The following is a 23,031-nucleotide window of genomic DNA, read 5'->3' as shown; positions in this document are numbered from 1 at the left end:
GTATTCAAAATAAAATGTTTTCAGTTACTGATTATTTAAGCAGGAATTTTTAATACATAATATAACTAGAAGTAATCTGATACAATACTGATGGTCAAACACTTAAAGATGCACTTGTCTTCACATTTTATTTTGATAAGGAGTCTTCAAACCAGATTTTATTACAGTATAGCATAATGGTAGTTCATAAACTTAAACTGTTAACTTTGCTAAAAACAGAAGTGGGGGAAGATCTACAGAAAACTAAACACACAATTGCAGATAAAGTCTATTGCTAAAAGACTACTGCTGCAAGAACAGCTGATCCTTAGTGCTATTTTAATGACATTCTATCAAAGTAACAGATCATTTAAAGGCTTTCATTAAAACTTGAAAACATCATTTTGATCTTATTAGATTAATTTGATTTACATGAAATATACTGAAGCAAGGATGTCAGAACCATTAATGAAATTACATGCATGATTTCACATATTCTAATTAATCTAGATCAGTTGTATTACACATTCTGTTAATGCAGCATTAGGTCACTACTTTTTTTAAATGATACCTCCATGTCCACATCAAAAAAAGTTGAAGAAAATATATGTACTTTTTTACAGGCTGAACAAACGGACTGAAAAATAATTTTACTCTAGAAATCAACAGGCCAATACTGCAACATCTAGAAATCAGACAGTCTCAGTCCAGAAATTTTAAGATTTCTGATTATAACATTTGGAGCATCAATTCACTTGAATAAATACTTGGGAAAAAAGAGAAGAAAAAGAGAACACCAAAGTAATGTAACAACAGCTGCTGAGAACATCTACTTCATTTTCCATGAAGTGGAAAGCACCAGAAGCGCTTTCCATAAATCCCAGTATTTCTCTGCACAATGCCAGAAGTAAAACATTATCATCACCACATCACATGGCTTAGTGCTCATCTCTGCCAGTTCCATGACTAGGGTTCGTGCAATTTCATTGTACATAATCACAACTTCTTTCCAACCTTTGTCCAACAACTTTCTGTTCCACTGGAGTTGGAGCTACAAAAGACTTCATTTTAAGCACATCATAAGAAGAAATACCTTGTAAAAGTTCACTTCCACTGTCATTGGGTTTTATATGCTTCACAATGAAACAGCCCAGTGGAGACATGAAAACTGCCTGACATGAAGTACCTCTCTCCTACCTGTTATTTTAAAGCACACAGCCAAGTGCAGATTATTTGGAAAATAAAACATGAGCTCAATTTCTGTTCAAGTGACCAGGAGTTTCATATACTTGATATTCTATTTTAAAGTTGTGCTAAAAGTCAAAAAAACAAAGACATCATATGCAAATATGTTCCTACCTCACAAGCTAAAAAATTCTATTAAAAATGCAGTTTTTTTCTATGTGTCTGTAAACTGCTTGGAGGCAGTATATGGACTCTTTATTTTAATCATAGCACACTTATGTAATAGCAACTATTTCTCATGCATATTTATGCCCGTGATTCAAGTAATCATATAAAGAATAAAATGATGCAGTACCTTGCAGCGGTAATATTTTCACACCAAACTCTTCCAGGTAACCCAGAGCACGAATGAGGTCCAGCTCCTCCTGAACAGCACTTGGACTGTCTTCAATAAGTTGCAGACAGCACCTAAGTAAGAACGAAACACATTTTTCTGAAGTCTGATGAAAGCATTTAAAATTAAACTTGTGGGAGAAGTTAACTGTTGAGTAAAACAAAACAGAACAACCACCAGCAGTAATTAACTGTGCTTATGAAATGTCAGAATATTCACTGCTTGTGTAATGCACATGGGAGGTGTTTGACACAGTCTCTCTTATAGCTGGCTAAATGTTTTAACAAATTTCTATTTTCAGCATTGCCTTCAACTGGTTGTTATAAGCGCATCACCTAAACCCTCCTGAATTTAGATCTGCAATGAATTTACAGATGATGTTGAAGTATATGTACTTAAATACAAAACTATTTTGGGAAATATTTCTCCTACCACTACAGTGTTTTGGTATTGCCATACAGTAGAAGATAAAAGCAAAATACTGTAAAAAGTTGACTGGAAGTGAAACGCTAAGAGTCATTGTCACAAATTCTGTTTCCTCAACTAGGTACAGAAAATAAAACAAAGCTTATTAAAAAAAACAATAAAAAACCCCACTAAATTCCTCTGAAGATGAATTAATGCATGAAATTATTAAGAGAAAATTATTCTAAATATATTTTTTAAATCATATGAATAATACATTCTTGTAATAAGCTTTTAGATAGTTGTTTTTTTTAAATACAAGCTGCATTCTGGTACAGTGTAGTCATATGTAGTTTTACTAACACACACTGAACAAAGAAAATCAATATGCAAAATCATAGATCCATAGGACGGCCATAGGTTGGAAGGGACCTTAAACATCATCTAGTTCCAACACCCCTGCCATGGGCAGGGACACATCCCACTAGACCAGGTTGCTCAAGAACACCATCCAACCACTTCCAGGGATGGGGCATCCACAACTTCTGGGGACAGCCTGTTCCAGTGCCTCACCATCCTCACAGTAAAGATTTTTTTTAAACATCTAAATTAAACCTACTCTCCTCCAGCTTGAAACCATTACCCCTTGTCCTGCTACATGCCCCTGTAAAAAAGTCATTCTCTGTCTTCCTTGCAGGCTTCCTTCAGGTACTGGAAAGACACATTTAGGTCATCCCAGAGCCTTCTTTCTTCCAGACTGACCAACTCCAAATCCCTCAAATTTTCCTCACAAGAGAGGTGCTTCATCCCTCTGAACTCACTCCAACAGATCCATGTTCTTCCTGTGCTGGGGACACAGAGCTGATGCAGCACTGCAGGTGGGGTCTCACCAGGGCAGAACAGAGGGGCAGAATCCCCTCCCTCACCTGCTGCCCACACTGCTTTGGATGCAGCCCAGAACACATTTGTCATTCTGGGCTGCAAGAGCACATGGCTGGGTCATGTCCAGCCTCTCACCCACAGCACCCCCAAGTCCTTCTCAGTAGGGCTACTCTGGATCTGTTCATCCTCCAGCCTGGAGTGATAGGGAGCTGCCCAGATCCAGGTGAAGCACCAGCACTTCATCTCATGGAACTTCATGAGCATTATGAGCTTCACGTCTTAGCTTGTCCAGATGGCAACACATTTTAAATGGCTAAAATCACCATATACATGAGATTAGGAAAGTATTTGATTTTTCCAGTCTATCATATTTTTTCTCCACTCATCAATTAAGAATACACATTTTAAATCAAAAACAAAATTGTATGTTAGCTGAACATCCCATGTGAACCCATTAGATTTTTCAGGCACATTGACAAATATTTCAGGGTAAAGATTAAAATAGGAGCGGAATAAAGGAGCTACAGAGAAGCTGGAATTGTCTGCCTGGGGAGATAGCGGAGTCACCATCCCTGGATATGTTTAAAAAAAACTGGATGTGGCACTCAGTGCCATGGTTTAGCTGAGGTATTAGGGCATGGGTTGGACTCGATGATCTTAAAGGTCTCTTCCACCCTAGTGATTCTGTGAATACATTCTACCTAAGCCAACTCATACACAAAGGCTACTAGGAGACCTACACATGATAATCACCCACAGAAACTCAAGATAAGTTACCATGAAACAACTGATTGAAGGTAAATCAGAGGAGGATCAAAACATGTTACTGAACAGAATAAACACAGGGTCACACATTTATAGCAAGTATTTGAGCTATTAGCCGTGTATATTTAAATATCACCATAAAACCCTAAGAAAAGCTGGTCACAGAACACTTAGGCATTAAAGGGGTTTTTTAACTCCTTGCATTAAAAGCAACACTACTCTGTATTTCCAGAGCCTGTTTATGAAAATGATTCTCAACAGAAGACTGAGTGGGGAGGAAGGGCGGGGGGATGACACTAGCAAATAAACCCTAATGCTATGATAACATTAAATCAGTTGTGTTTATGTATATGATAGTTGTAAATGTACCTGGCCAATTCCATACAGCTATCAGTCAAACTGGCCGAAGAATTGAAATATTCTCTACCAGCAGCCAAAACCAGTTCAATGCTTCTGGCATAGCTGACTCGGTACTGAGGCTTCCCTTTTGATGAACTTGGAAGATCCACTGACCAAACGCTGCAATGCATCATTTGCCCAGCCAGGTGGATATTGTCTATACTGCTTGAGCATAGAAGACTTTCGGTGAATATCTAAAAGAAAGAACAGTAATTTAATAACCTGCAGGAGCAGTAGCTTCAAATGAGTTTATCAGTATTGTATGGCATTAACCCCTTTGAATAGAAGGATATTTGAAGTCAAAAGAATATATTCAGTCCAAGCAGAAAATCTAATTTCTACCAAGGGAAGTATTTCTACAATGCACTTAAGTAAAGCTAAAACTAACTAGTAGGTAGTTTCTATTTACTGGAAGTTAGGAAAAAAATCATATTAACTGTCTTTTTACAGTATGACTTAAGACACCAAAATATACCTACATTCTGAGGTGTTAATACAATGAAAGAATCTGAAAGGGCAGTTGATTATTAAGAACTTAAAACCAACAATGAAAGAAAAGAAATTTTGTATTCCTAAAGTAACCAAAAATATTTAGGACTGAGTATATAAGATGTTTTTTAAATTTCAATCAAGACTATCTTCAAAGAACGCAAACTCACATAATGCTGCATCTGCCACAAAACACCTGATTTATTTCAAGGTAGAAATTTTACCCAATTTAAGACACTCAATCTCAATGCCTTAAAAAAAAAAACCTGTTTTTTTCTTGAGCACAGTCATTATTGTGCTAATGAAAAGGAACATAAAAAATTTAATCATTTCAGAAATATCACAGCTGCAACAATATGGCCTTTATCAAAGGTTTAAAAGTTTATAACAAATTCAAGAGGATAAATGAATCATAGAAGAGCCAAGATTGGAAAGTATCTCAAAAGATCATCTGGTCCAACTTTTCATGGGAAAGAGGGCATAAATGAGACTATTTAGCACTCTATCCAAGCATACTTTATTTCAAGATACTTCTTTTCTAGGAAGAACCTCTCCAAACCATCTCATGCTCTGGAAAGGAAAACAGCTCAGTCCTTCTTAAAGAACATCACATAAGTAGATCATCTTCCATTTCACAACATATCAACCCTCAAGGAACAGCAAGAGATGCAAAATATCATAGCTGACCATTCTCCTCAAAGATCACACACAGAACATTCACCTCTCTCAAAATTTATGAAGCCAAGAGGAACAGAATTCACTATGCATGGAAAAAGAAGAGAGTAAGCATCATGCTAAAAATACCCAAACCTCACATGGGATTGCAAATCCTTACTGCCTCATCAATTTATCAGTTTTGAAGTTATCAAAGTATAATTGCATATGACAGCACTACATTTCAAAGCATTTCAACATTCCTCCATAATTTTTTTCCAAACCCCTTTATTAAGTTTCTTATTTAATTACGTTTCAGAGTTTAAAAAAAATGTTAACAGAAAACTTACATTAAGATCTGAGTGAAGGAAATATCTTATTTGCAGAGTGCTCTAATATTACAATTTGTTAACATGCACTTAAAAAAAATATTAAGTACACTAAGTTGTAGCCCACCACAAAATCATGGCTATTAAACATGTTGCAGTTTTTCTAGCTGTACAGCTGCAGAAAAGGAGTGATTTTTCTCATATAGAAATTGAATAGCATTGTCTTTTTCTTTTCTAATTTGCTTTTAAAACTTCTCCTAAGAGCTAATCAGAGGGGTAGACATAAGCAATTAATTCTGTAAACTGCAATAAAACCGGCTTCTGTATAGATATAAACACTAATTATAGGTGACATAGTAATGCATCTGAAATAAACTGCAGTACATTGAAGTGAAAATGTAAATAAACAATATATGTCACAGCAAATTCTACATCTGTCTAACAGCTGTCTTTTGCAAATACTAATGGCATGGGTTTGGACTTTATGCACATGCAAGGGTTTTTACCTTCATTCAAATCAGATTTCTCATCTCACGTAATTTTACTTCAACTGCAAGCAGCAGAAAGTCCATAATCCTATAATGATCTTGGATAATATCATCAAACCAAAACTCTGTGTTTAAGAAATGCTTGAGTGAAGATCACATTTTATTTTCATTAGTCTGAAGTGTTTATTGCTAAACATATTTGTACAAAGAATTACAGGCTATGTAAGAAAATCTCACAAAGGTGACTCAATTTCGAAAAAGTTGAATTTTAATAAAAGATATATACAGTATTTATTAGAGGAGCTTTAGATAAAATGAATAACCACCATAAATTTTTTTCTTAAATAAAATACTGTGGAAAAAAAAGGCAGTAGACAACCAAGTTGCAACACAGAAAAATGTATTTGCACCTGTGAACAATATGAAATAAGAATGTGTAGCTTACTTGGGACATAGGTCAGTAAGAAGACATAAAACTCACCTCATAGCAAGTATCTGAATTTAAGCACTTATACACTTTCTGCTGCATGTCCAACATATCCTGGAGCAACTCCTTCCACTGCGTCTCACCAACGGACGGTTGCCTACAAATATTTTTTAAAATTAAATACTCTCTTCCCCAACAATTTTAAAGAAAAACAGTAGATTTCCATCACCAAAAATAAAAGTTTTCTCAAACTTTATTTCAGTATTTAATTAGAGTTTTAACCAGAAGTGATTCAAAGACAGAAGGCTTTTAATATTAATGAATATTAAAACAGTATCTGTGGGATAAAATGGTTTGAAAACAATGCAGAACCCAAAGTTCTTTTTATGTTTTCTGTGGGATAAGACAGTGATTTAAGCAATATTTCTCAAGATCCCCCAAGTAGGTTTTGATAATGCTCCACAATACATCAGGAAGTTGGAAGGGCTATCTTCCTACTGATCTGGGAACTGCAGGTCAAAACCAAGTCTGTAACAGCAACTGAGGATCATTAAACTGCTGTTCATTGCAGGCAATCTCAAAGGACTAATCAATAGCATGCAATCACAGGAGAATAAAGCTGCAACTTGATTTTGTTTCTTAAAATTGAGTGGTATTTAGATTCTTGACTCTCTGGATCTGTGGATCTCTGCTTATCCACAAAACTTCAACTTCTTGTGCTCTAGCAAAACTTTCACCAGTAAAAACACTATGAATGTTTTTTGACATTATCTTGAGCCTTTCAGATTAAAAAAAAAGACCTTTTTAAATTGCACAAGCTAATTCCAGCTAACAGTGATTTTCTCAGGTGGCATTAGCTTTTACTTTGGCAAAACAAAAGGTCTCCAACAGAAGTGGAAAAATCGACATTTTTCCTACAGAGGCATTGTCTTGATCTTTCTAAAGCGAGGTTTCTAAAAGTCTTAAAAAGCTTTCAGACTACTAAAAATATAAATACCATTCTATCATCATGGATAAACTGTTGTGTATATTTGCTTTAAATAAGAAAGACAAATCACCCACAGTTATGGCTGGCTTTCCCACAATTCAAAATTTTTATCTGCTTGTACCAAGACCCATTTAATAGTTCATATGCATTTGAAAGATAAGTTAAATGAAAGACGAGTTAAACTAGAAAAATTGAAAAATTATACTGGGAATATAGTCTATGGGTAGAATCAATACCTAAAAATCAATAAATTACCCTATTATAAGGATTCCAAGAAAACATGCCAAAAAAACCAAGAATTATTTTACAAATCCTACACTCTCAATAAAATTCAATAGGTATTAAAGGATTTTTTTTACAATATGTTAACTTTCACAGTTCATCATCCCGCAGTATTTTGCAGCCAGTATGCATTTGAAGCTTGTTTACTTGCACATGAATATACTAAAGCAGGTTTGAAGGCAGGCAGAGACTTTTGACTCTGGAGAATGCAGCCAGAACATTAATCACATTAACCATCAGTTGAACAAAAGTGTTTATGTACACTGCCTGCAGGGTGAACACCACAGCTCCCTGCTGCCAGGAAGCAGGCAGGCAGGCTCTGTTACCTCACTGCCCTTCCCCTCTTCTCCCCCACTCCCCTTGGAATACTAACTTGCGACCTGTGTGCCTGGTCAGCCTGACCATCAGCTTCCGAGCCTCCTCTGCACTGTCCTTGGTGTCCTTCACAAAGAAAACCGGCTTCTGCAGGCCGTGCTTCTCCAGCAGCTCTGCCACACTGCAAACAGAGCCAGCCTTTCAGAACCCGGCACAGCTGTGCAGCTACTGCTGCTGCAGCAGGACTCTGAAAGCTCTCTCAAAATATGCACTGCAAATGCAAACCGTCCCAAAAAAACTCTTACAGTATAGGTTAACCAGAGTAACATTACCTACATTTTTAAAAATATATGTATATTAATAATATTGTAGGGTAAACACATACCACCAATACTTGATGACACACCTTCACAATTTTAGTCTTTAATCACTCAAAGCATTATAGAGTATCAAGATCAAAACAAATTCCTCAGGTTAACCCTCTTCCTGCTCGCCAAAAAAAAATCCACCAAAAATAGAATAAGCAAAGCAAAAAATCCTCAACAAATAAAAAAAAAAGTCCCCAACAAAGCTGCCCACAAAAAAAAAAACCCACCAAAATAAAACAAACCAAAAAACCCCCAACCAAACAAATAAAATAATCCCCAACAAAGACCCCCACAAGAAACCCCAAAGAAAATGGAAAAAACAAAACACAAACCCCCATACTTTTCTTGGAATAAAAGTATCTCTAGAGACTTATAATAGTCAAATTGATAAAACCACTCAAAATTTCTATGTTCTGAATATAAAAAAACATACAGATAATCTTGTTGACAGCATTAAAAAAAGACAAATATTTTTGCTGGTTTCTTATCATAAAGAGTTCTTGGCTATGCCTAGTGATTACTGTAAGAATAGACTTTTTATTTTAGCAAAATTAAATACCTAAGAATTTGTTCCAGTTCGTCTACTTCATCATGAAGAGTGTTGGTTTTATCTGTTGCAGGCCTGCAATGACACCACACAATTAAATATATACATACACACATACTCCTTATAATTTTCTCTTGTAATTCGTATTACATAGTTATGAAGATAAGCAGTCTGACAAACTCCTTGATTAAAATAAAAAATCTGTTTACTTGCAAATATTAAAACTGTTTGGCTTCTTGCTGTAAAGACAGTTAAAATTTAGAGGGTCCCTCAGTCTCCCAAGAGCAGATGTCTCCCTTCCTCCTTAGACTTTTCTCAGGCTCTCTCCTTCCTTCATGTAAAAGATACTGGAAGAATAGTTTGCACCTCACAGATCACAGGATATCTCCTCTTCAAGCTTTCACTTTCTTGAGCATTACTTGTCCCTCAATAGGCTTTTCTATCTTCCTTCTCTCACAGGGACATATTGCTGCTTTTAAGTTAAGTGCAAGATACCACTATTGAAACAAAACTAGTAAGACAGCACTAACATTGGGTCTCAACTCATCAGACTGTAAAAGTCTAAGAAACAATAAAGAAGCCTTGGTCTAGGCTGCTACTTTAACTCTTGTTTTGCTGCATTAACTGGAAGAGTATGTACACAGCCAAAGTCTATAGATACACACACTACAGTCATGGCAACTCAGAGGTGAACAGAATATTCCAGTAACTCTGTCTGCCCTTTAGTAATTCAGCAACCCTTTTTAAAGCATTAATCAACAACTATATTTAATATTTCTAAAATATTTACAAATAACTAGCTGAAAATGTTTACCCATATCCTCTTTGTGGAAGGCATTCCAAAATATCATAACAGAGAGAGAGCTGGTCATCTCGCTCACAGCTGTAAATACACTCCAATGCTGTAATCATAAGCTGGTCTTGATCAGGAATAATTTTTGGCTGACACTAACAAGAAAAGAAAGTAAACTGGTTTTTATTTCTTGCTTTTAATTCAACAGTTAATTTTCTTTTGAATATAAAAATATGCATACTCCAAGTAAATAAATCGTCTTCAGGTGCAATTAATATGTCTCTTGCTAACAACCTGGTAACGTTACAACCAGAAACTTATCTTGGCTATTTTTCTGCAGTGCAGACACTTGAAAGAACAGTGATATGCCATTTTACCCTTTCTGTATTTGAGAAGTGGAAAAGGTAAAGGGTGCAGGACAGAGGAAGGCAACTGCTGCAAACATTTGTCAGACTTATTTAATATGTACAACATTATCAACATACATAAAAGAGCTGTGGTTGTGCTTTGCTGGTTGATTCCTGTCCATACACTCAGAACATTCAATACCATGCAAATATGTGCCTGTGTGCTCTGGAATAATTATTTAAGCCAAAGAAGGAGCATGAAACCCTCACACAGAAGGCAACTACAACCCTTACTCATTCAACTCTCACCTCAATTCTAATGGCCCCCAATTTATTCTTTACATTTGCTGTGGAAGGCAGGAGAGGGGGAAGTAACTTGAAATCTACTCCTAGTAAAATTCCTCAAGAAAAAAAGTGAGATCATTAAACTCTTTTATATCTACTTTTTATAAAGGAAATATGCCAGGAATTTACTTTAAACAGGTCACCGGGAAATTACTTAGCAGAAGAATCCATTCAACAATTTTTATTCTACTAGGCTAGAATCATTATTACATTAATTTGACAGCGTCATCAAAGACAGTTTAGCTGCATTATAATTTATGATAAAAAAATTTCTAATTAATGTTTTCTAAAACATAACAAATCTTGGGTCCAAGACAAAAGGAAAGATTAGAAGGATGATCTGACTTAGATTAACTATTTCTGAATTCATCTCTTCAGGACAAGAATTTCCAAAGAAACCAGTACAATCAATAGAGCTCTTTACTTACATCAGGTTTTGAATTCTGAAATATCTTCAGAGGTAGAGTCAAATCTTCCTTTGCCAATGTTACTAAGTATTCTTTAAAAAGGGCATTTGCAAGACCAGGGGACTGGTTTTCACAGCGGTGGAGAAAAGGGATCATCCACTGATAAACATTCTTCACATATTTTTCATCTGAGGACTGGAAAGCACAAAGAGTTCAGAGAGGAAATATAAGAACAGGTCCAAAGCAAGCAGGAAAAACAAAAAAAAAATGGAACCTTTTTTGATCAATATAACTGAAACAGTTACCTTCACCTATCACAAACAGATCACTACATCATGAAGCACTGAAACAATCTTTCTGCTACCCAATGGCTTGGGGAAACTGAGCAGAACAGGAGAAAAGCCCATTATGTGAGGAAAGCCTGTCTTCCTCCTGCAGCTTCAGAATGAGTGAAAGACCATGCAAGCATGTCAGAGTAGCACTGCTTTCAGTAATTCAGCAAGAATGCAAGACAGAAAAACAAGTGATGAGTGGCTACATAAATCCAAAACCAAAACCAACCAAACAAAAAAAGACCAACCCACCCCCATCCAAAAAATCCCAAACAGTTATATTTAATTTCTGAGTACTCTCCTATTTTCCTCTGGTGCTTATGTGTTCTTCAACTGAATTTCAGATCCCTGTTCCATCTCTAGCTATTTTTCAACCCTTCCAAGAGGTCGTCTTCTATTCTGAAATTCCATGCTCAAGCTCAATACAGAGACAAAATCACACATCTGGTGCAGAGGCAAATATAAAAATTTCTTGACAATATTTAAAGACACCAAAAAACATCCAAGCAACACATTCCATGTTGTTGTATCTGCAGCATCATCAAGAGCTATACTGAAGATCCTTACAAAAAAGGCCAATAAAAAGGCAATTCACAGCTTTCCAAGTAAAATTTACTAACGTTGAGTCCTCAGCCAGGGATAAAGTAGGTCTTTGAGAAAACAGCAAATTTAGCTTTTGTTAGAAAGAAAAAGAAACAAAAACGAAACAAAAAGAACAACCCTAACACAAAAAAAAAAAAAAAAGGAACAGTGAAAATGTGGAATTTTTACTGAATTAAAGATGGAGGTTCAACAGAAAAATGAGCATCTTTACATACACAGGATCCAGGGTAATCTGAGTTACTGGATTTCAAGGTATACTTATTGACTTATTCAAAATACTTACATTCTTCATCAACAGTCTCAGCTTCTCAATGTCCTTCATCTCTAAAAGTTCCTTCAAAGTCAAAGTTCGATCACCATCAGTCTCATAAACCACTGTCTCAAGAGTGATCAGATTGTCACAAAGCACCTGCAGACCAGGAATGTTCCTCTCCATGCCAAGACGAACAAGGGACAGAGCACAGTCAACCTGAAAAATAATTAAAAAAACACTGCTGAACAAGTGTTTGCCGAACACCAACTTCAATCTGAGTCCAGTCTGTGCATCTATTTTATTCCCCTGTTGCTTAATAAGTAATTTGAAGTTCCTAGAAGTTTTTGTGGACTGCATATTCCTAAAAGGATTGCCCTTCGCAGTTTTATGAAGATCACACAAAATGCTTAATCTTAGGGGATGATACTGTTATATACTTTCAACCAAGATGCATCATATAGACGCATGTAAATTAGAACATTAGTCCTTCTGGAGATCACACACAGCTCATCTCATGGAATATGAAGGATTGCTTTAAACTAAAACAATCAGGTAATTGACGTACAATATGACTTTTCTAGCTAACCATGACAGAGTCACAAAAACCAATGACAGTCTTTCTCCAGTGACTGACACTACCTTTGTATGAAAGGTTCTGTTTTGATTTCAAAGAACACAATACTGGCTGTAAATATTCAGTGAGGCAGACATAAGTTTTGAAGAGCAGAATGCAACTTAATTTGTATGTTATATAATTTCATTGATCCTTGGAAGTTGCTTTCATTTCCATACCTATTGAATGGTTGTTAAGATCACAGGCAACTATGATTAAAAAGAGCCCTGGTGGAGTGCAGACTTGTGGAATAGAAGAACTCAATAATCAGAACTAACCTATAGTGATATTTCCAGTCACCCTCCTTTTCATACAGCTAAATTGGCTTGAGAAGCAATAAAATACCAGAGCACAAGAGTGATGAACTCTGGTCTTATGTGCAATAGGCTTCAAACACTTCTAACATATAAAGAAAATCAAGCAGAAATAAGCTGCACAGTAGTCCCACAGACACACAACAGAACTGCCAGGAATAAATCATGACAGTACCATTTACTGACATGACAGTGACATGCGTGACAGGCATGTATCAATATACATAACACAGCAGCATGTGACAGGTCATAAAACACATTCCCAACATACTGTGCACAACTTTCCCTCCCTTAGTTACAAACATAAAATGCCATGGTAAACACTTTTCATGGATTACAAAAGAGCAACTGTCCGCTATGGTAAACCAGAATCTAGTGGCTTCCTTATTTATTTATATGGATTAATTATCTGGCTGAATAAACTTTAGAGCAAGCCTAAGTACACTGCAGAATAAAAACAAGTACTTCAAAAGCCATAATGAAGTTGAGACAGAGTGTACACTACTGAGGGAAAAGTGTCCTATTATACGCATTAAGACTATTAAGGATTCTGTTGAAGAAGGCTGCTCAGCCACCACCACTTCCTCACTGCTATTCTCACCTGCATGGCATATTCCTCAATTTCCTGTGCTCTGCTCAAATACCAATCTGTGACGAGATCTACAGAAAGGTCAGTAGTCCTGTACTTCAGTAACTCAGGTTGTTTTTCATACAGAAACTGGCCTTCATCTTGCAAAGTTGGTTCAATAACCATCCTTTAAAAAAAAAAAAAAAAGTATATGGTTAAGTATGTATTTATCTATCTCTATTTTTTAACTTCAGTCTTTTTCCTAAAACTTCTGAAAGAAAATTATACAATCAACCTACCACAGTGAGTGTTAGTTTTTGTCAGCAAAGGAACTACTAAAAGATTCTGAACAGGAGAGAAATCATGAAAGAAAGAATCCTCTCTACTGAACTAGTAAGAGATTTCAAACATGTGACAGATCATGAAAGAGAATGCTCTCTACTGAAGATCCAGGTTTGCACAACCTCTGCTTTCCATTTGGCTCAGTCAGTGTCCCTAAGAAAGCTGAAAACACAAGTTAGTGTGCACAAAAATAGTAAGTGAGTCTTTCTGGGTCAATTCCCACATTTTAAGAATTAGTAAACAAATTCTTTATATTTTTGCTTTTTTAAGAATTAGTAAATAAATTCTTTGTATTTTCACTTTTATATATACTTACCTGCATTCTTGTTTTTCACACCAGTCTTCTTCACGATGTTTCTGCTCATTCCAAGGAAGAATTTTCAATGTCCCCTTCTTGTAGCTGGTATGACAAAAAAGAGAAGCTTTACATAATTTTATGTCTTTTTAATTTGTTATGGCATTCAATAAATGGAATATAAAGCATACAAAATTATTTCAGTGAATTCATGATAAGCATGTCAGTCAATTACAATATCAATTACTTAAGATTCATTACTTGTTAGTGCAGCTTTACAGGTGTGGTTTTCCCTGCATGTTATCCATACAAACCCATATTCTACCTATACCATTAAAGAGCAAATAAAAAAGATTAATAAATTTTCTTACTGACCATGCTTTAAACAAAGGGAAAAAAACTCACTATATACTTTCAGAGTTTTTACCATTTCACAAGTATACTAACTTCATATGCTGTCACAAAAGCCTGAAATGAGTAAAAACCTATGATATTCACAACTTGAAAAGCAAAAATAAAATCATTTAAATTTTAGCATAAATCTTCATACTGAAACTACACAGGCCCGGCTGCACTGATCTCAAATTTAATCTGAGTTTCTGACTACAAGCTTCTACAATGAAACACCTACTAAATACGGAGGTTGAATGAAAAAAAAAAACTGTTTAAGATGCAGGTTAAGAACACCATGGATTATTACTAGAATGATTAGTTATGGCTTGGTGTAGAAGGCTAGCTGTTTATGCAGCATAAAACACTAGAAAACCATGTTAAGCTGTGCAGAACATAAACCAATGGGGAAGAGAAGAACTTTATAGGTTCTGGCACTTTTAGAAATAGGAAACAAACCATGTACAAAGTAGACACATTAGAGGTGCAGCATACCGAAACAATAAGCTATTTTAAATTTATTTTTTCCTGAACCTGAAAATAAATAGCAACAGCTATACTACACAGACAATCCCTATTTATAAACTAACAACTGACACAACCTTCTCATCCCTTCAAGAGCAGCACTGTAACTCAGTAGCTTAAAAATAAACAGAACTCCAACCAACAAATCAATTTCACAATATAGTAAGAGTTGAAACAAAAAGCTAAAAATCAGTACCTCCATCTCATTTAGCAACAGACATTAAACTCACTGAACAAAGCAAGGCATGCCCATAAACTGCCCTGCTCCATACACATCTCACCCAGAACACTGGCCACTCTTTTCTCTCCCTCCTCTGTGCATAAGCCAGCAACACCTTGTGTTTTAACACAGTCGTTCCAACCTTTCAAATTATACATGCTGTAGTAATCCAGCAGTAAAATGGTAGAGACAGGTTTGCAGATTACAGAAGTCAAACAAATGAAGGGCTGAGGATGAAAACTGCTAACTCCTGAGCCAGAGCTATAGCAACACCTTCTTTCAATTCTAGTTCACCTGAACAAGATACTCTGTGGCTGCCTTTATAATTATGCACCATGTAGCAACATCACTAATAATAATTCAGAAAGAAAACTTCAAACTAACATTTGTTGTATAAACAGGAATAAAGCCACCTTCTTATTTTTCAAAGATTCATCATCAGTCCATACATTTTGGAGATAAGGGGTGCTGTAGTTGTTTAAATCTTAAATAACATAATTTACCAATAATTTAATGTTTAAAACTGACTTCATAAATTAAATTAATACAGTCATATTTCAAATGTCATACCTGAAAATTTTACTATGGAAAGCCCAGTTTGTTGTAAAAAATATTCTTTATCAGCTGAAATGTCAAATACCAGAAAAACTAAAGTGTGATTAATAATGTCTTCCAAAATATAAAATCAAGACAGTACAAGCAGGACTCACTATTTCAATGATAATGCTCTCCTTTTCTGTGTTCTATTTTACAGAAAAGCAGACCAAAATTTGTCTAAGACAATTTCATATCTTAGCAAATTTTTTCCCATTCCCAGTAGGCTTAAGAAGACATTTCAAGGAAATGTTGGTTGGTTATTTTGTTTGGGGAAGCAGGGGGTGTGAAGGTGGGGAAAAGACTGGGGGGGGAAATTAAAGAAAAGTGGAAAGTTATAGACACAGCTGAACAGCATGGAAATTATAGAGGAAAATGCAGTTGCTCCTCCCTGCATGGAATGAGGTCAGTGTGCCTGATTTCCGCCACACAATACGTGCCAAGGGGGCCTAAATGAAGGGTGGAGCAGAGTGGAGACACCATGGCCAGGCTCTGCTGAAATCCTTGCAGGAGGGAATTCAGCAGTATTTTTTAGATGATAAATCCCAGAGCAGCTAAAACTCAAAGGAGATAAAGGAAGATGTCTTGCTGTTGAGGCATCAACCGTGGCAAAAACACTCTCCTTGGACTAGTGCGTATTCCCATCCCAATGTTATATCAGATACTATACCAACATTCCCTGCCTCCAAGATACCTCCAACCCTCACTGAACAGGCATAAAAGTATTTACTTTTATACTAATTTCTTCATTTAAATGTAAAAAAATAGTATAAAAGTTAAGAATCGAAGAAGTCAGGAAAGACTCCATCACAACTTCTGGGATCAGGTGATGGGCTGAACCTGTCTTCTCCCCCACAGGGATGTCCACTGGGTAAGAACCATGTTCTGTGCACACCGAATGAGAACCTCGAGCTAACTTTTGCTAGGCAGCAGAGCTACATTATGTAATACTTACTGCTTTGATTACGTTTTTGCAGTCAGATATTACCACCAGCAGTCCTTCAACCTTAACCTGTCACAGTTTTATTAATAAAGAGTGTCATTCCATAACCTGAGTCCTTCAAGGGGGCTGGCAGCCACTGGTAGTGGGGAACTCACTTGAATAATGGTGTGCAGGCCTAGGAGGAGTCTCTGGCACAGAACTGCCCTCCAACCTAGCATCACTCCATGAAGAGTCTCCATAATGGGACACTGACAGACTGGTCTGACATGAGGGTCTCAGACTAATCAAACATGAAGGGTTTGAGAAGACCTCCTGTTTTCATGTGACAGGGGGTTTGTTTGCTTTTTCAGTTGGTTGGTTGGGTTTGGGGTTTTTCTGTTGATGTTGTTCTTTTTAGGAGGAATTAGGAGGATTTTTTCTAATATTAACACACCTTCTTAATGGGAAAAAGGTGTTTTTATACAGCAAACAACAGAGGAGGGTTTCATTTCAAAAGCTGTTTCCAATGTCTGCAAAACTGTAGCAGAACTACTATGAGAAGATAACATTAAGAAAATATTTTCAGGCAACAACTCCAAGTTCACATTACAGATAGCTTTTTCCTCCAACATTAGCTTACATAGTAATGTATTAACCATTATTCTGTCCCCAAAGTTTGTAAGGCACTTTGTTAAAATTATTTAAAGTAGTCAAGTCCTACAGGCCCATTTGAGATTATTTCTTTATTAGTAAAACAATAAAACAGCAATTGCTTCTTTTAATAAACTACAGGGGCAAGAAGATAATCAGCTATTGGCAAGGACCAGCTGGCAACAGAAGCTCTAAAAGCAGCCTGAGGGCCTGAGTAGTTTCAGAGGCTGAAGAATCAGAAAGCAAAGAATGTGCACTAGAACCTGCCCTTCCCTTAGTCCCATTCCTACCCACAGCTCCACTAAGAACAGCCCAAAGAGTACCAAGGAACCTGTAAAACAAGGTCTGAACCTCTCTCAGTTTCTCTCACTCACCTCTTGGCTGAGTCTCCACCCCTGGAAGGTATTTAGAAGACCTGGAGGTGTGGCACTTAAGGACATTGTTCAGAGGTGAACTCAGCGGTGTTAGGTTTGAAGCCGGACTTGATCTTAAGAGTCTTTTCCAACATAAACTATACCATTATTCTTCTAAAGAGAACACAAACTGTGCCCCTAGCCCTGTATTTCAAAATCTGGCTTTTGCAAGAGTCTCTGATGCCTTTACCTGACAGTAGAGCAATTATTTACACAGTAAGTAAATAATTACAGCAAGACCCCTTAAGAAAATTGCAGCACATGTCACTTGTTGTATTTACTCTGAAAGCAAAGTCTTGTTCCCAGTAGTCACCTGCACTTTCATGACTCTCTTAAGTAAGAGCTTCCCACCTAAATAAATCTTCCTATCTAATCTCAGAAGCACAGAAGAAAATTTGAGGACATTTTCTTTGGTTTGGCTGTTCTTCCAGTGGTTGCTTTGGTTGTTATTGAGAGAAAGAAGTCATGCAAAATAGGTGAAAGAGGTGCATACATTTAATAGATATTTAAACTTCAGTATTTTCCTCTTTAGACTAAAAAATTATTTAAAAAGAAAATTACTACAAACAAACAAACACAGATGTTTAGAATGCAAATTTAAAACCACCTCTGCATGAATGAGACAAAACACACACACACAACCCTAATGGTACGATCCCTCCATATGAGACTGGAAAGGGAAAAAAAAAACACCAAAAAAATTATAGAAAACTCTACTGGCCCAAGACTGCCCACGACAAATACCACATTGAACACATTCTTCATAATTTTGCTGTCACATCCAGCTTACTTGCCATAGATGTGGTGAAGTTACATCCAGGACATATACTTCCAAATAAGAAGTCATTTCTTTACAGATTCAGTAGTACAAAAGGCTTACCATTAAATTTGTCAAAACTTGTATATTTTTAACTGGATTATGTAACAATACAAATTACTTGTTTCTAATTATTCATAACATAGTTGAGTTACTTTACTCACTCAGATATACAACTATTAGAGACTAAAAAGTTTAATTTTTATGCAAACGTTACTTACCCCGGCCCACAGTCAACCGTTCTTAGCAAATGTTTCTTTTTGCAGACATGCAATTACCCCATATCCCTAATATTTTCAGAAAATAATTTGCATTTCCCTCTTCACAGCTAAAAATTTATACTTTCTTCCCTATCCCTTTCTTCCCCTTCCCTATAATACAAAAGCCACTTGGGTTTGCCCCTAAATTCCAACTGTTTCAAATATTTTTTTAAATAGACTTTAAAATAGAATCCTTTACAAATAGCAGAAGTCATTAATTACTTACAGACTACGTTAAAAATAACTTCCCTAACATCCCAGGTTTATAGTGTCAACGGAAGCTGAAGATTTAATGCTTTAAAAAAGTAATGGTTAAAAGAGATCTCACTCAATTCATGTCCCCAGGCTTTGCCCTCTGTGGAAGTTCCCTTCCTTCCCTACCTGCAACTCCAAAATCCATCAAGGGACAAAGCAATGTGCAACTGTCTCTCTGGCTGTTTTCTCAAAAGAGTGCAATAAAAATAAAGGTGAAAAGTACAGAGACAAGCAATATGAATAACTAGAGGCAAGACGCGTATGATGCCCCTTTTCTAAATGCCAGAGCATATTGAAGAATCCTAGAAGAAAGAAACAATATGCCAAGACTGATACCATGTCGTTCATGTTATCATTTCACTTAAATAGGAAATGATATTTCACTGTACTTACTTCTGACAATACTGTAAATACTGATGAGACCAGGGCCTCATTTACAATAAGCAGCAATACAGTTTTACACAATATGTAGCCGAGCTGTTAAGTACCTGCTGCATAGTATAGAAGATAAACCACCATGTACTTGGGTTCAAAATTAGAAAGAATTCCTGGAATAAAGTCTCATGAAAATTTACTACATCTAGAAAATATCTAGTTGAGGATATTTGAGCCATATGTTATAGATGTATGTTATTTCTCACTTGAGAAACTTCAAGTAAATGTTGCAGTGTGCTTGCCTGTACCTATTTTCCTCTCCTGAAAATTACTGTTGGCCATTTGCCTTGTGGCCAAATCTACCAAGACCAATATCATGATTCAGCATAAGGTTTTGCAGGAGTGAATCCCACAGTCGTCCAGACACCTCAGTTCCAGAAGTGCTAAAAGCATACCTCAGAAGTCTTTCATAAAAGCTTATTAACAGACCTCACTGTGAAACACTAAAGAAGAAAAGATTTTTCATTTCATGGGAAAGAACTGTCATGCAGTGCAATCTTGACTGCAAAATGTCTACCTCTTATCTTTTTTCCTTTCTCACAGCAGGAAAAGTTACAGATAAATAAGTCAGGTGTATGCATAAGCCATGGAAAATACTTTTTAAAGTATTTTCTGCTCTGGCTCCATTTGTAAAAGTATTCAGTTTCACCACTAGAAAAAGCTGAGAGAGGAATTTTAGATTTTTAAATTCTCATCAAGAGTCAAGCAGCATTTAGAAATCCTCTTCTATAAATGCTTAAAGAAAACACCACCAATAAAGACACAGCTGCAAGATATTTAGATTTTTCATCCTAGTATAAATCAGCTTTATGCAAAGTCACTCTTAACAGGTAAGTTTCTTGGTGAGCCCAAAACACCCACACAAAAAAAGAACCCACAGCACTCAGAGATGACTCCTAACTCCATTCACCTTCTCAACAATACTAATAAAATATGTAACTTCCTCTTGCTCCCTACATGACTGTATCCAACTGTCTTTACTATCTCTCCTCATTCTGAAGAGTCAATAAAAACTCTTGTATTTGAAATTAGATACAAGGACTGGAATAAACCAGTCTTGACACAAACAAAGGATGAGACATCCCTGTACCTTTGCCTCCATAAAGGCAAAGATTAGAATGCTGTATTTATCTCAACATTTATCACAAGGTTTGTTCTTAACTGATACTTATGATTTAGCACAGACCATTTTTTCCCTTGGACTTCTATTCTCAGTAATTTCAGTGACTCATGCAGAAACAGAGAGCAACCAAACTCTGGAAAAGTAGTTGTTAAAATGGAAGCAAGTCAGTTGAAAAAGTCTTCAGGTGTCAAAATACCATTGCAGTCTGAAAATTCAAAAACATGCATACAGATGGGACAAAGAGGTACAGACGTGAACATGTATCTGAGAAGAGGCAGAACTCACATTTTTCTACAGTGCTTTGTTTACAACACCTGTACAGCAAATGCAGCTGAATGGGGGCAAATCAGAACCTCCACACACGCCCTGCACACCAGAGAGAGATCTAGCAGGGCTGAAGGGTGAATTCAGCATGCACAGACAGCCTGCTGTATATGCACTGTACACTGGATCCAGAGCTCATTCTCTTTGTGCTACACAACTCTGCAGGTTTGTTCTTGTAACCGAAACCCCAGAGAGGTCAGAGACACTGCAGGTTAAGCCTCTTTCCTATGCACGTGGAATTCCAGACACAGCTGCTGACAGATCACTGCAGTCACCAAGGCAAGGGGCTTTCTTTCCCAACTAACAAAACTATCAGCTGTGCCATACTACAACTGTATGCAAATATTAGCATGGCTGTGGGGTATTTTTTATTTTTCCTGAGCCACTGCTTCTCCTCCACCTTTTAACCTTCTCTCTTTTCAACAGTAGAATAAATATGATTGGAATCCAGTAAATTCACTGATTATGGAGGTATTCAACTCTGTTTCTTCAAAAAGAGCTGACTTTTCCCATATTGCTCTTTTCACTCTATTGTTTACACTGGCTTGGCAATTCTTTCCATTCTTTTCTTTGACAAAAGAAGTCTATGCTATTGTCGTTTCTGTATCATACCAACTGCATTTATTGAAACCTGCAGATTATTTTCTCTCCAAGAACAGGCTTTCAAAAGAGGAAGGTCTAACTCAGTTTTAAGGTCAGATTCCAATTCACTCAATTACCAATACCAATTGTGTGGGTTTGCTTTTTTTTTCCCTTTTAAGCATTTCATACAACAGGTCTGTCTCTAGGACTCTTCGAGTTGAAAATTCAGAATATTTTTTCTTTAAATCTTTTCCCTTGTAAACTCATCCACATTGAATGCAAAGTGCAATTTGCCCCAACACATTTATGAAACAGTATCTTTTTGGTGAAAGATACTGATGTTTTTAGAGGTAGGTTTGGGGCATTTTGGAAGTAGATTAATCTTTGCTGTCTTTTTTCATAATGTCTCCCTGTCTGAAAAATACTTAGAAACACTCATTTATTCCTCATAAGCATGTGTGTTACATACATAAAATAACTAAACTATTCTTTTTCATTTAATTTAGAAACTCATTTGACCAAAGTCTGTATCTTCTCAAATAGCAATGGGGAAATCAACACCACTTTCTGTTGCTCTGCAATCCTTATGTCTCTAAAACAGTTTTGTTATGTCACAATTTTTCCACAGCTGAGGATGAAATACAAGAAAGGCATCCCAGATACACAGTCTCAAACAGCTGTGATATGCATTGCATTGCTCATATTGCATGAAAACAATCTTCTCTTTCTTTATAGTATTTGAACGCTGAATTAGTAAATGCAACTACAGAACTGATTATTTGTATTTTTAGGTTTCCAACTGCTCAATATACTACAAGATCAGAAGTGGTGGGCAGAGAGAGAAGTGCTTCATTTACCAGAAATATCCGTAGGGTATGACAAATTTATCAAGACTGAAGTGCAGCTGCTGCCTAAAACGTCCTGCCTTTTGGAAAAGCTGATCTGCATAAACCGGTGGAAAAGGTATCCCACAGCTTTTGGCCACCACAGTTAGCTAACCTTCAGAATCCCTGTGCTGCGCACTCTGCAGTGACAGCTCTTCTGAAGCAGCTCTGCCACTAGAGGATAAAGTTATAACTGATTTCATATAAACAAATCAAGCTATGTTTTAATGATGTGGTTAACCTCTGATAAAATCTGGGGAGAGGGAAACTTTCTTCTCTCCTAAGCAACCTAGAATGAATAATCCAAATATCAGAAAAGTCAGCTAACACCACACAAGCACAGTTCAGAAGCTCACTGTGGTTTTTTTTTTTTGTCATGTATACAATTAAAATTATGAGGCAATAGCCCATTTTGATTTTGTGAAAGCTATTTTAAAGACAATGTTGAACTCCATGTAAGATCAAAGCCATCTGCCACCAAATCATGAAATACTACTTCAGAAGTATACATTTATAAAGCATAATGAA

The 23,031-nt window shown here is 36.4% G+C and overlaps 1 protein-coding gene across 3 annotated transcripts in view; it reads right to left on the bottom strand.

Annotated features, from left to right (window-relative positions):
- NBAS (NBAS subunit of NRZ tethering complex) overlaps positions 1 to 23,031 on the bottom strand; it is a 158,775-nt gene that overhangs the window by 99,870 nt on the left and 35,874 nt on the right. For all 3 annotated transcript variants that reach the window (XM_038130268.1, XM_038130269.1, XM_038130266.1), the window contains exons 22-31: positions 14,130 to 14,213; positions 13,505 to 13,658; positions 12,007 to 12,192; positions 10,810 to 10,983; positions 9,711 to 9,844; positions 8,909 to 8,971; positions 8,040 to 8,162; positions 6,451 to 6,553; positions 3,980 to 4,203; positions 1,520 to 1,632 (exon numbers count right to left, since the gene is read on the bottom strand). In XM_038130268.1, the coding sequence (XP_037986196.1) occupies positions 1,520 to 1,632; positions 3,980 to 4,203; positions 6,451 to 6,553; positions 8,040 to 8,162; positions 8,909 to 8,971; positions 9,711 to 9,844; positions 10,810 to 10,983; positions 12,007 to 12,192; positions 13,505 to 13,658; positions 14,130 to 14,213 (1,358 nt within the window). The remainder of the gene's footprint in view (positions 1 to 1,519; positions 1,633 to 3,979; positions 4,204 to 6,450; positions 6,554 to 8,039; positions 8,163 to 8,908; positions 8,972 to 9,710; positions 9,845 to 10,809; positions 10,984 to 12,006; positions 12,193 to 13,504; positions 13,659 to 14,129; positions 14,214 to 23,031) is intronic.

The sequence above is a fragment of the Motacilla alba genome, chromosome 3 (genome assembly GCF_015832195.1).
Source record: "Motacilla alba alba isolate MOTALB_02 chromosome 3, Motacilla_alba_V1.0_pri, whole genome shotgun sequence".
NCBI lineage: Eukaryota > Metazoa > Chordata > Aves > Passeriformes > Motacillidae > Motacilla > Motacilla alba.
This window is presented reverse-complemented; position numbering and strand designations above follow the sequence as displayed.